Here is a 12176-nt window from a genome sequence, read left to right on the forward strand (position 1 = left end):
GGCTCCAAATCCTCCCATGCAATATTACAATGCAATGCCTGCGTGCGACTAGACGGAGTTGTCCTACGTCCATTTTTATGCTCGTTCCTCGTTTGTTTTTGTTCCGAATTACTTGGCTTGTTTAGAGTCTTCGCCTGCGGTACCGTACCCAAGAATAAGTAGGCACCCTAGAAAGTGCAAGGCGCCGAGGCATTGCTTGAGAAAGCCGCATTGCAACGTAGCCTCGACCTGCAGGCCCGAACGGCCGTATGTTGGAGTGAAATGGGGTCTCGTCAACAAATCACGAGCTTCCTGTTTCCCGATTTTGCAATATACGAGACGTACCTATGCAACCATCTCACAGAGTGGTCATGCTGCACAACGGCGAGTCACAGAACAAGGGGGAAACCTACGATAAGGGATGGAAATAAGGTACCTAAAGGGTCGGACAACCGCGGTTGATGATCCGAGCGCATTGCATGCGCACCGCTTCAAAGTAACACAAAGGCGCGAGAAGCTCTGCTTCTGCCTCGAGGCCTGTAGCCAGTCACTATCGTCGATACCACCACTTCCACACGAGTAGTCAAAGCTACGTTTGTAACGTTTCGTTGGTGTTCCTTGAAGCATGGATTGCATCATCTCTTAGCGTAGAACGTCATATTACGAGCTATCCAAGTACTCACGCTCAGGATGCTCGTTCCGCGTTGGAACACCTGACGGCGGCCCTATTAATGGTGATGACGCTGATGATGACGATATGCTCCACGGGCACCAAGGTATGAGATTCTGGACCAGTGACCATCATGGAGTACACGACGACCTCGGAACGCTTCACAGAAAGCTTTCTTCTTGTAACAAAATTAGCAAAAGCTAAGAGAGTATACGAGCTAACAAGACGCTCACAGCTCTTCGAGTTCCCACAGTCGTCTGTTCCTGCAGTGATAATGATGACATCCTTGTCTTCACGCCACAGATGCAGCACAGACACCTGCACCGGTGGCTAAAGATGAGTACACAATCATCGGCCTCGGAGCATCCCTGGCAAGTTTAGTTTGTGCAACAAAATTAGCAAAGCTAAGAAGACATGTACAAGCAGAGGAGAAACTCACATGTCTTCCCACCGTAAGACGTTCCTGCATTGAAATATTGCGATGTTCGGACCGATGTGTAGCATCTCGAAACAATTTAGCACACTCATGATCATCACGATAGGATGGAACCCCGTCGAAATTATGATGATGAACTCGCGTAGTAGATTTGCAAGCTCTAAGCGGTTCTTTTATTAGTGAGCTAAACATAGTGATCCAGGGTAAACCCCGGATCTGTTTTTCTCTCGAGAACATGTTCTTGTTTTCTTTGAGGAAACAATTTAGACTTAAAAGCATGTAAGCGCCCGTGGAATACGGTCGCATCGAGGGGCAACGGCAACCCGAGGGCGGATTCGAGCTGAATGGAGAATAATGTAGTTCTTGACGTGAGTGCCGTGTCATTGCACGTAGTTCGGTAGGCCATGGGAATGCCTTTTGAAAGCTCTCTCGTGACTTGGTTCGAGGCAGGGTAGTAGTTCTAACAGCGCGGGAGAAGCCATGACGCACACAATACCACATTGACGGCCTTTTGCTGTCAAAGGGCCATCTGCTAGTGTGGACTTCTCCTGATAGTCGTGATCAAGTTACCAGCTGCAGGGCTCACTGCCTTACGTGAGCCTGAAAACAAACACTCTAATTGGTGGAGGATTCGGCTATCATGTAAACCGGGATATTCCAGAACGAGGCGCTCATTGATGACCTGGTCAAATGAGCTACCAAGGTCCAAGTTGAAACCATTCTCACAACAGCGGTGCACTGCAGCCAGAAGGGTTACTTCTCACACTACACGGGAATTATCATACATTCGGAACGATCCATTGTTTAGGTCAATCAGCTAGATAGACAGGTACCTTGCCACTTTGATAATTCATTGCTTCACGGGAAAGTATCTGTGATCGGACAATTGAGAGTAGATATGCTAGAGACCGAAATGTCAGCCAGCAGAGTGCGGGGTTACGCGCCTGAGTAATGTATCGTATGAGCCATCCAGTTCTGTGGGCTAGTAGTAGGATGAGAAAATCCAATTACAATCTCCTTGATCGTCGTGGGTACCTCGCATCAGGTGCGGAGATCATAGAGGCCTTCCAAGCTCTGCTCTGCTCCGTTGCCTTGCCTAACGCGACTGAGAAGGACATCTTGAAGCATGTGAACGAAGCTTCGAAGGGTCCACTGCCGCACGTCATTGTCACAATAGTACGATATGTACGGCAATGTATATAAGCCTTCCTCCACATTTCAGGGAGTGAAATTTGAGGAAGACAAGTTGGGAAGATTTCCGGACTCGGATGGTGGATTACCGGTTCAGCGTCAAACTGCGGGGTAGCATCGTCTCCGATCAATACAGGAACCTGCAGGGTTTGTGCTGAACTGTGCAGCCTTACAGCAAGTGGGCCACTGCCACGTCGGTCCCGTATCTTGAAGAGAAAAACCATCTATATTTGCCTGTGTCACAGGCACTCTCCGGAGTTGATCACAAGGGGAGACACGGTTGCACCCAACAGACCGAAAGCTGTCCGTGCTCGACGTGGGAGCGGGAGTGGCCAGGAGTGGTCAAGGAGTGATAGTGATGCTCCGGGGCAGCGGAAGATGCACCGAAAACGAATACCCAGCCTAAGACAAGACAAGGTCATCGTACTAGACTTGCACAGCTAATTCCCATGCTTGCTAGCTCCGCCGCAGAACAGACTCCAAGTTGAGTTTCACGTCGATTGCACAAAGGGTATTGAAGTTGTTTATTCAAAGTACTAGTGAGCAAATATCGTATAATTAACAACAGGTCAGGTATGTAGTGATCAATAATGTACAGAAACAAACATCACTTCAACTTCATCCGTTGGTGGTACACAATATGGGTAAATGAGTGTGTACGATACCATGAATAAAAAAATAATTGTGGGTTATCGTACAACGATGCGAATGCTGGGGTCATGATCGTCATAAGCCAAGAAGAGTAGGTGGTCATTCGAAATTGTATTCGACCGCTATCCGACATGCCTCAGATATATGAGGAGTGCGACCATGTTGTCGGAGGCTTTGCCTTGATGAGAAGGGGGTATCACAGGCAGTACATGAATGCCCGAGTAATCTGGATGCGCTGTTAGGATCCCGAGAGCGTGATCTTTTTGTGGTGTGCTGAGTGAGAGCTTAATACAAAGTTGTGAGGTGTATCGTAATGGAGACTCACAAGATCATCATCAGTCTGATTCTGATTCAACTTTCGTTTCAATGACAACGAGCGAGGCTCTATTGATGTTTTAGTCAAGAGCGCATAAAACTATGAGGGAAAAGAACACACCAGCTGAGGCACTCATTGCTTTTATCGAATTATCTCTCCAGTTCTGTACTCGTTTCATGCGAATGTCATATGTATCATCTGTCCAAACGACATGTTCTCTGTCCTGGGAAGGGGTGACGAAGGAGGAGCAATATGATGAGCAATCCTCCTCGTCTTCCGAGTCTGATGTAGAGGGATATGATGATCCAGAAGAGAAGCCATATGAGCTGGATTCGATGTCTGGACGTGGGGGAGGTGAAGCCTCTACGAGCTGGATGATCTGAATGGCGTCGCGGACATAGAGATGACCTGTGTTGACCTTTTCCTTGTAAGGATCAAACATGACACCAATAGATGATTGAGTGTGTAGCATGATAGGACTGGAGTATTGGTCGAACATTGGGAGTGTGAAGTGGAAAGATGAGATTCAGGTGGACGTTATTTAAATTTGAAGGGAGAGACGCCACGCGAGCGACATGCATATTCGATTGTATGTAGATTTGTTGTGGCAGCTGTTCAAAAAAAAAGCGAAGCAGAGCCCTGAGAAGTCAGAAACCTGGGGATCGGGCGATAAACAGCGAGATGGCCTGTTTCCATTTTTGGACGTTCTGTTTTCTTGGCGTATTCCCGATTAGGTATCATTGAATATCTGAGATCCAAGTATCTCGATTTCCTTTTTAAGACATTCTACTTCCCATGCCTATGTTCCATTCCTTGGTGTACTTTTCCCATCGTCTCCTCCGTCCCTCCTTGTACCCTTTCTAACGGCCTTTGCGTTCCATTGTAATTGATCGCTTCCTCACTTCCGAATAAATCGCGCTGTCACAATAGGCTATTTTCTATTCGAAACTACACAACACCTCAACAGGGCAACTTGCACAGAGCGATCGAAAAATATTTTCAATCAACTACCTATCATGATCAATAATCTCATGGCCTCATCGGCGCAAGCCACGCCTCTGCTGCTTCAAACTGGTCAATCAACTCGCGAAGGACAGCACCCTCAGAGTGAAGTTGCCTCATGGCAGACAGCGCCTGTGAACCACAACACATGTTAGCTATATCACAACTAGTGATTCTACAATGGAACAAAGACACTTACAATGTCCCAGAACCGGAATCCTCGTTCCACTTCTTGTTTCGGAGTCTTCACTCCTGGAAACGTGTCTTCACATATCTCGAGGGCCATAGCCTTCGACTCTCTAACGCCTTCTGCATTAGGGTCAAGTACTCGCGTTTGATTATTCAGGTGGGTCAGGGCATCCAGGTACACCTTCGCAAGCACTCCAAATCCAGTGTTCACCTCAGATTGGAAGGGCAGGGAGATAGTAATGTCCAGAAGGTCTTCCCGTGCTCGGCGCGCGTCCGAACGTAGTAACATGTTCAATGTCGTCACCTCAAGTAGCGTTCGGAGCGCCCGAGTCAGGGAACGCACAAAGGAGTTAAACACCAACAATTCACGTGATAACGGTGCCGACCAAGGTTGTGACTAAATTAAGAATAGTATCAAGTTTGCTGCGATCGGCTAGATATAGAAAAATCACCTTGAAGTTCAAAGGCACGATGCTAAGCACTCTCATGACCAGCAGCATACAAGATTTCTCATCATCTGCGTGAGATAATCATTTATCAGTCCAAAGAAAAACTTGTATGTGAATTCCGCTCACCGGTCCCGAAACTTGGGCCCCCACTGAACGCTCGGCCTGACCATAAGTGGCCATGCATTACCCCAGCCCTTACGAGCTCCAAAAACAGATACAGAGGATCCTGGAATTTGTCATTCAAACGAGCTTGTTTAATTGCTGTGTACATAGCGCGCGCCAGTGGGGAGTGAGTGTGAGAGTTGAGCAGGAATCTATAGTTACAGTGTCACAAGAATGCTAAGCTGGCAAGACGGCGCTTACCCTCTGAGTTCCAGGAACCGCCATACCACGTTAGCGACGACCTCATCCTTTTTATCCAGCTGCCCATTCGGGACGCTTGTCTTTCCCTTGGTACGCGATGCAAGCTTCTCCGTTGCTGTCGCTCCGAGGCAAAGTGCGAAATCGATGGTGGAAGACTGGACCAGCCCAGACCATCAGATGTGACTCGACTGATAAGCGACTTCGGAAACTCACGTTCTGTCTCCGAAGCTCCTCCTCCACAATGGCATAGCTAACGTTCCAACCCGCCACGCGTTCGGCAAGCTGTACGGTTTGTGGTGAGTTATGTTGGACAAACTTCTGACCGTGAGGTGCGGGGCTCTCAAACCAAAAGTTTCCCGCAACTTTCCGGTTATTCCAAAATTGATGGGAAACACTGCTAATGAGCGCGAGAGCAGTGGCCCGTGGCCCTGTCTGGCCATCGGTGATAACCTCCTTGACAAACCGCTTGTACTCGGTTGTCTCACCGTTATCCAGCGGTGGGGGTTCAACGATCTGACCACTGGTCAGCCACACCAGTGCTTGAGGCCCCAAGAGTCCGCGTGAGAGATAGAAATAGATTTCGTCCGGAAGACGGTGCGTGAATATTTCATGAAGATCTGAAGGAATGTCTGCAGCTGTCGGATGGTGGGGATGGTTAGGACCGTGTGCCGGTGTGGTGATCGCAAGGGGAAGCGGCGTGACACTTCCCTCAGACGAGAATATGAGAGAGTATTTGATCATCGAGCGCGTGCGCGCGTATTGATCGGGATACTGCATACTCTTGACAGCGGGATGTTCCGCGGATGCGGAAACGGCAGCATGACCAGACTTGTAGTATTTAACCATGTCAACCGTGGCCTTCAACGCCTGTTCATGCACAGTTGGTGGAAATGGTGGCGAGTGCTCGAAACCAACAAGGATGCCAACATCAAGGAACTGGTCCTCGCTGAGACCCAAGTCACCCAAGATAGTGCGTTTGGATACGAATGAAAAAGATGGTGTCGCAGAGGTGAGGTCCAGCGAAGTAATTAATTTGTCTACTCCCGGATAGAGTAGGGTGTCGGTCGGTCCAAAAATTGCATGAATATATGATTTTGGGTGCCGTTGCATGTAAATCAACTGTTTAGGATGCATCAGCGGAGTATCCCTCAAGAGATGGTTTCAGCCTACTTGAGCCCAAGCGACGTATGGAGCAACCAAAAACTCCACATTCCTATGTCTGAATATCCTCAAGACCATGCGCCATAAGTCCCATTGCTGGAGTCCGCTTCTGCCCTCGAATAGTTTTACGGCAGAATCTTCCTGGCCAGCCTCGTATTTTGCCCAAGCATCCCTCCGGTCCCTACATGCATCATTGTGCTCCACGTGATGTTGGTATTGCTTCCAGCGCTTGCTCGGCAAAAGGCCAGGAAAAACGAACACAGGTTTTATTCGTAGTTTTTCCAACGTACGCAAATCAGACTCGATGCGTGTCGTTAGCGCCAAGGGCAAGCCACCAGTTGCAGCGAGGAGAGGTTCGCGCGAGGGTGGATTGTCCGTCAATATTTTGAGGTAGTAAGATGCATCAATTCCCAGCCGCGAATCGGATAATACAGACAGAGCAAATGATTGCGTGTGCTTCCGCTCGGAGAGGTAGTCTGTTTCGTTTTTAGGTTACACGTCAATTTTAAATGCAGCTCTTCTACTCCGACATTTGATGGAAGATAAAACGTACTTTCCAGGTGCTTGATGGGCATCGCAGTCTTTGAATGAGCTCACTGTTCGTCGGTACCAACTTGAGTACTTGAACAACGTGCGACAAGGCAACCAACTTTCAGATTATTATGTAAGCGCGAGAAGTTTCTTCTGCACGTGGAGGACTTATAATTAACCTGCACGTCCAACCAGCATTCTCAGCCAAGAAAATATTCCCGCTCGGTTACACGTCTTGTCAATACTTTCATCGGTGTGGCGCCGATAATATTTGCAACACGGATGTCATTAACCCTAAATCGACTTCTACACAGGAACTTTCGTTCGTCCTAGCCCATCTAAGAATTCTTGCCCAGGGCTCTCACCGCTTTGCCAGATTGTTAACATGTGGGTCCATCGCCAAATCCGCTGCTCATAGGGTCTCAGTGTAAACTTGTTGCCTCGTTGAGATATCAAGGCTGCCGCCAGTTGTTGCTCGTGACGCGTCACGCACTGTTTGGTCAAATGTTGTCAAGTTACTACGCAAGGCCAATGATTTCATGGAGAAGCACGTATATGAAGGGGCAGTATAACACTGCAGCCATTGCGGCTATGCATCATACCCCACGCCGGTTTTTTTTGCCGACTCCTGGGGCGTTCAATGTTTATCTGATAAATCAAGAAGCCCCTTTGTCTTTCTTCTTACGCTTTAATTTCCGGATCCTGTGCGAAACGGACTCCAGTGCCTGTGAACAACATCAGCTGGATCTGGCTAGTTTGTTCTCGTGACGAGCTCAAGGGTCCTTGAAGCGCGGCAGTGCAATCATAGTCAGTTTCCAACAAGCGCCACAGGTCTAAAGCAGATGAAGTTGGCCACCTTGAAGCATGGTTTCAATCTGCCTCCGAATTGACGTCTTCTACCTGCCGATGCATGACGTTTGGTACGGGTACGAATGATCAAACTCTTTTAACTGAGTGCGCCTAAAAGTTTGCTCTGCCAAACGGGGACGTTGTTACAGGTTACCACTCGGAAAGTACCATTTTGACATTGTGTGAGCGTTTAATCTGATAACATTCACACACATAGAGTTTCTTTTTGTTGGAAGCTGATAACTGCTAAGAGACGGCCATACCCTGGCGCCATGACTGCACAGCAAAGTCAATCCACACCGATCTTAATGGAGCCTTATTAGGAACTTGCTTCACGATGTCTCAAGTCTAGTCCTTCCACACAGGATTGTCCTTGTTGCAACCCGCTGAGATGCACCCGCTACGTTGGCACCACGACTGCACAACAATCGATGCGATGATCGTAGTGGAGCCTTGGTGGGAATTTGCTCCAGAATGGTGCACGAATCTCAAGCCGTATTTCAGGTCTCAATCTCGTCAGTGATTTCATCTTCATTATGCTGTGCTCTATCCATGTGAAACGCTACGTCTTCATGGCAGGTATCTCCGCAATAAGCAGGCGAGCTGGCAGAGGCCATCTCTCGGCCGTTTGCGTTTCCATGGGTCTTGCCTCCCACAGTGCTGTCTTCGACTCTACGCGAACTTTAGCCGACGCGTAATATGGTACGCAGACCTTGGGGTTGGTCAATGGTTGCCCCACACAGTTCAATATGCTCCGGGGATCTGGGTGCTTGGTTTGCTCGTTGAAATGTCTCGTCACTGTGGCGAGCTGATGCCATACTACTTGTTTTGTCAGTTACTGCTGGCCCGGAGAGAGCAAAAACAGAGCCCGGAGAGTCCACGTCTTTGGACCCGAGCAGTGTGAGATGCTGTTGGTCGGCAAGGCAGATCTTGGGAGGCGTCACTGGACCAGTAGCGCAGAGGGCTGAGGCCATGCCTGCCATGCGATGCGGCAGTTGTCGCTCGGCGATCTCCAGACACGAAGACCGTGTATGGTGTATGCGAGCTCGCTGGGATCGCGGCTAGGGTGTCTTGTACAACGCCTGTGAGTTTAATTAGTCTTTCTCGTCAGCTCTTGTCAACCGAAGCGCAATGAAACATCATCACTCACGAGAAGCCTGTTCAAACCCACGGCGTCGTGACGATATTCGCGTGTTGCTCGCTGCGGCATTCTGCGGGAAACTTTCGCAATGATCCATTCGCTTGTCAAGCGAGTGGTTCTAAATTTTTTACCTCAACCTTTGAACCTTCCGGAAGAACTTAGGAGAAATGCAATTCACTCGCTCACGACAGCTGTTGTATGTTTAGATACTAGAATCCTGTTTTTTTTCCAGAGTCAAGAACTTTTCGGCAAGTCTTCGCTTAATTCGTCTAGGCGGCATGCCGCGGCCTCAATCAGATGCATAGTCCATCCGTCATCCTCGTGTTTGCGGAATAGCTTAACACGCCCGAGCATGTCAATAAGCAGAATCAGCTGTGTAAAGAGATGGAATTGTGAGGTGGCGTACCGTCAGTATCTATCCATTTGTGTCAAGAAGCGTGCTCACCAAAACCTCCCGCAGACACTCTTCGAGGTGCTGAGAGTTTATGTACATGTTACAGGTGCAGACCATGTGCGATACGAAGATCATTGACATTGAATGTGCTTTCACAGGCTGAATAGGCAAACAAGGTACGTGTGCATACTTTACCTCGTCTTCGCCCTCCTATAACCGCACCTTCCGACAAATATTGCCGATGTCATGCTCCTTTCCCATTCTTGCACCAGAATATTGACAGGGGATCAATAGCCGTGAACACTTGGTGCTCAAGCTGAGTTGTAGGTCACCTGTTACCATTCCTCAGTGACAAGAAACTCACAATACTTTCTCTCTCTGAAGTCTATATGACGACTGCACCTACTTAACTTTGGCATTGGACTATAGGATGTCTGCAAACCTGGCTAGGTACATAACCAGCAGGCCTCGTGGTTTGATAGCCGACATTGAAGCGCTAATCGTGTATATAAACACTTCGCCCGTGTAATTTTTGGATCTTGGCGTCTCATTCAGACTTGCAGCGGGTGTCATGGTTTTAGAAGTCTCTGATCAACCGAGATCACATGCACAAGCAGCAGGCGCGAATACAATGCGCATCATCTCATTGGAGTACCAATTCAAACTCCCGGTGCTCATAGCGGTCTCCAAAACCTAGTTCCTGTTCATCCTCCTTTCTGCCCTCATACATCTGGATGAGTTAGCACTCGCACATCCCACGTAAAATACCCAGTACCAGCCCAGCTACATTCTACAGTATTTGGTAAGCGTGTGTATTTTGAGAGAAGCGATTTGACCTGGATGCCGCGCACGCTGTCCAAATCGCGTTCCTCACTGCCACATGGTCGGTCATCCCTGACATGCTTTGCAATCTGCTTAATCAGAATCAAATGACCTTGCTACTACATCTCGGTTAGGCTGTATACGCTGTCTCGGGGGTGCGCCATCCACCCGAATTATCGGTGCTAACTAGCCGTACTTCCCGGATTCCAGCATCACGCGTCACTATGCAGGCCCACCCGGGCCGTCAAGGTCGTTCTTCTTGTCCAACCGCCACTGCCATGTCGTGTGGTGCAGCTGATTTGTGTTGTATTTTTGTAGGTAGGAATCGTGAACGACTATGCTGCTAGACTGCAGTCAGACAGTACTATGTATATATGTAGGCTGTCACTGCACCACCCGCCACGACTCAAGGAGATAGGGAACGTCCGTCCATGTGTATGAAGTGATATGGGTTATATTTGAGAATGGCTTTTTTGTGGTCAATTAATATCGAGGAATAGACATGAGCATGTCACTAACTTGCTTATGTTAATAAATCTGTACATTGGCGACAAATCACACGAGGACCACTTTTTGTTCAGTTCTGCTTTAGTTAGCATTTGGCTTTGAGGGGAGAGCAAATTTCAGCCTGGAAAGAAGAGCTTTATTGCGTGCAGTGTTCTGTCCTCACTTTTCTGCATAGGACACATTGGTTGGTTGAATAGTTTAAAAGTGGGTTTGGGTCTGAAAGAAGAATTTCCTAAGTCAGCAAGGATAGTTCTGTCACGCGGACATTGCAATATTGTTACATATGTTCTCGCCGCAATTCTGTGCAGAACAAAGTTCTCGGCTGAATGAATTTGGAAGTGCCAGGTTCGGGTCTGACGAGATCTAATTCGGCAGCCTGCAGGGAGATTGCGTACAACTTGAACGTTCTATTCTAGCTCTTCTGCGTAGAAAGTGCTTGCAATTCCTATTGACGACAAATTACAAGAAACCAAGGACATAATAGAAAAGCATCGCGCACGTCATGATTAAGAGATGCGCGGTATGAGCAGATGGCCCTCGTCATCAACTACGAGACCAAAACGTAATGATTAATGATACGAGTGTGTATTTGGTTTGGAGTCAAGGAAGTTTGACATCTGTTCTTCAAGCCGTCTTTTGGACTCGTCTGGGGTGCATACCACTTGTAACCCTCGCGTTTGGTAGGTGCCGTATAGATGAATCCAACACTCAGCCTTGTGACCAGCGTTACACCGACGGCTGCAACAGGGTGACGCACTTCTTCTCCACCCCCATGGATATTAGAGGGAGGGTCGGCTGGTTTGAGGTCTGATTAATGAAGGGTCATAGTCGTGTTGTCTGTGGCACTTCCTAGGGATCCGTGTTCCCCATGGCGGGCCATCCTAGGTAAAGAACCTCCTTCCCCGCCCAGCGCTGAATGCTCACTAGTAATCAACAAATCAACATGGCTCTCCTCAGTGATGCCGCAAGCTTATCGCGCCATGCTAAAAACCAGTACGAATGCCTTGCCCATCGCCACTATTTCTCGATCTCCTAGTGTAGTCAACAAGGAGTGGTCAATTCTGCATGCACCCATCAGCATATCAGACCAAATTCTAGTAAGCTTAGCCCATCTGTCAGGCAGATATCGGTTAGATGTAACCTTGTCGTCCAGAACCTTCTGGGTTTAACAAATACATCGACAGAAGGGATAAACACAGATAATGGAAAGTACGCACTCGCAATTGACAGCTATTCAGCAGTTCGACCCGGTGGTGTGCTATAAATGAGCAATTTCGATTAAAAGAAAAGTATAGTTAATGCTTTATACCCATGAAAAAATTGGGTCCAAATTCCACGACATTCCGCTGCTTAGTACAGCGTACTTTCCTTGTTTCAGACATTGTTTCCAGACATGGGAGCCTTTTGATACAGTTACAACATACGGGGCCATCCCATTTCAATTTCCGACGCAACCCATCCATGAAACACCGATTCACTCCTCCCCAGATCGTCGTACAATGGGGCTTGAACTCGACCTTTCGTG

The 12176-nt window shown here is 48.2% G+C and overlaps 4 protein-coding genes across 4 annotated transcripts; 1 reads left to right on the plus strand and 3 right to left on the minus strand.

Annotated features, from left to right (window-relative positions):
• Positions 1-488: 488 nt before the first annotated feature.
• HD556DRAFT_523667 (uncharacterized protein) lies at positions 489-1839 on the minus strand. Its single transcript, XM_041310862.1, has 4 exons — positions 1089-1839; positions 883-1017; positions 663-827; positions 489-596 (listed from the first exon to the last, which is right to left on the minus strand). The coding sequence occupies exons 1-3, from the start codon at positions 1584-1586 to the stop codon at positions 708-710; spliced, it is 753 nt and encodes a 250-aa protein (XP_041159642.1). The 5' UTR covers positions 1587-1839; the 3' UTR covers positions 489-596; positions 663-707.
• A 943-nt stretch (positions 1840-2782) lies between these two features.
• HD556DRAFT_1376084 (uncharacterized protein) lies at positions 2783-3911 on the minus strand. The gene is made up of 3 exons (XM_041303093.1): positions 3364-3911; positions 3253-3311; positions 2783-3200 (listed from the first exon to the last, which is right to left on the minus strand). The coding sequence occupies exons 1-3, from the start codon at positions 3740-3742 to the stop codon at positions 3027-3029; spliced, it is 612 nt and encodes a 203-aa protein (XP_041159643.1). The 5' UTR covers positions 3743-3911; the 3' UTR covers positions 2783-3026.
• A 2619-nt stretch (positions 3912-6530) lies between these two features.
• HD556DRAFT_1238215 (uncharacterized protein) lies at positions 6531-6683 on the plus strand (the record flags this gene model as incomplete). The annotated part of the gene is made up of 1 exon (XM_041297961.1): positions 6531-6683. A coding segment is annotated over one exon (153 nt), but the record flags the coding sequence as incomplete, so codon positions are not given.
• A 2479-nt stretch (positions 6684-9162) lies between these two features.
• HD556DRAFT_1308877 (uncharacterized protein) lies at positions 9163-9895 on the minus strand (the record flags this gene model as incomplete). The annotated part of the gene is made up of 6 exons (XM_041300203.1): positions 9163-9300; positions 9335-9343; positions 9374-9403; positions 9545-9584; positions 9687-9707; positions 9765-9895. 6 exons carry the CDS (start codon positions 9893-9895, stop codon positions 9163-9165), a joined length of 369 nt encoding a protein of 122 aa, XP_041159645.1.
• Positions 9896-12176: the final 2281 nt, after the last annotated feature.

The sequence above is a fragment of the Suillus plorans genome, assembly GCF_016647745.1.
Source record: "Suillus plorans strain S12 chromosome Unknown HD556scaffold_32, whole genome shotgun sequence".
Lineage (NCBI taxonomy): Eukaryota > Fungi > Basidiomycota > Agaricomycetes > Boletales > Suillaceae > Suillus > Suillus plorans.

Coding starts and splice junctions, on each gene's coding strand:
- HD556DRAFT_523667 (XM_041310862.1), bottom strand. CDS start 1,586: ATGTGGTATTGTGTGCGTCATGGCTTCTCCCGCGCTGTTAGAACTACT. Junction 1,018..1,088: donor GTCTTACGGTGGGAAGACAT/GTGAGTTTCTCC, acceptor TAAACTTGCCAG/GGATGCTCCGAGGCCGATGA. Junction 828..882: donor CTGTGGGAACTCGAAGAGCT/GTGAGCGTCTTG, acceptor TTTTGTTACAAG/AAGAAAGCTTTCTGTGAAGC.
- HD556DRAFT_1376084 (XM_041303093.1), bottom strand. CDS start 3,742: ATGTTCGACCAATACTCCAGTCCTATCATGCTACACACTCAATCATCT. Junction 3,312..3,363: donor AGCAATGAGTGCCTCAGCTG/GTGTGTTCTTTT, acceptor AAACATCAATAG/AGCCTCGCTCGTTGTCATTG. Junction 3,201..3,252: donor ATCAGACTGATGATGATCTT/GTGAGTCTCCAT, acceptor GCTCTCACTCAG/CACACCACAAAAAGATCACG.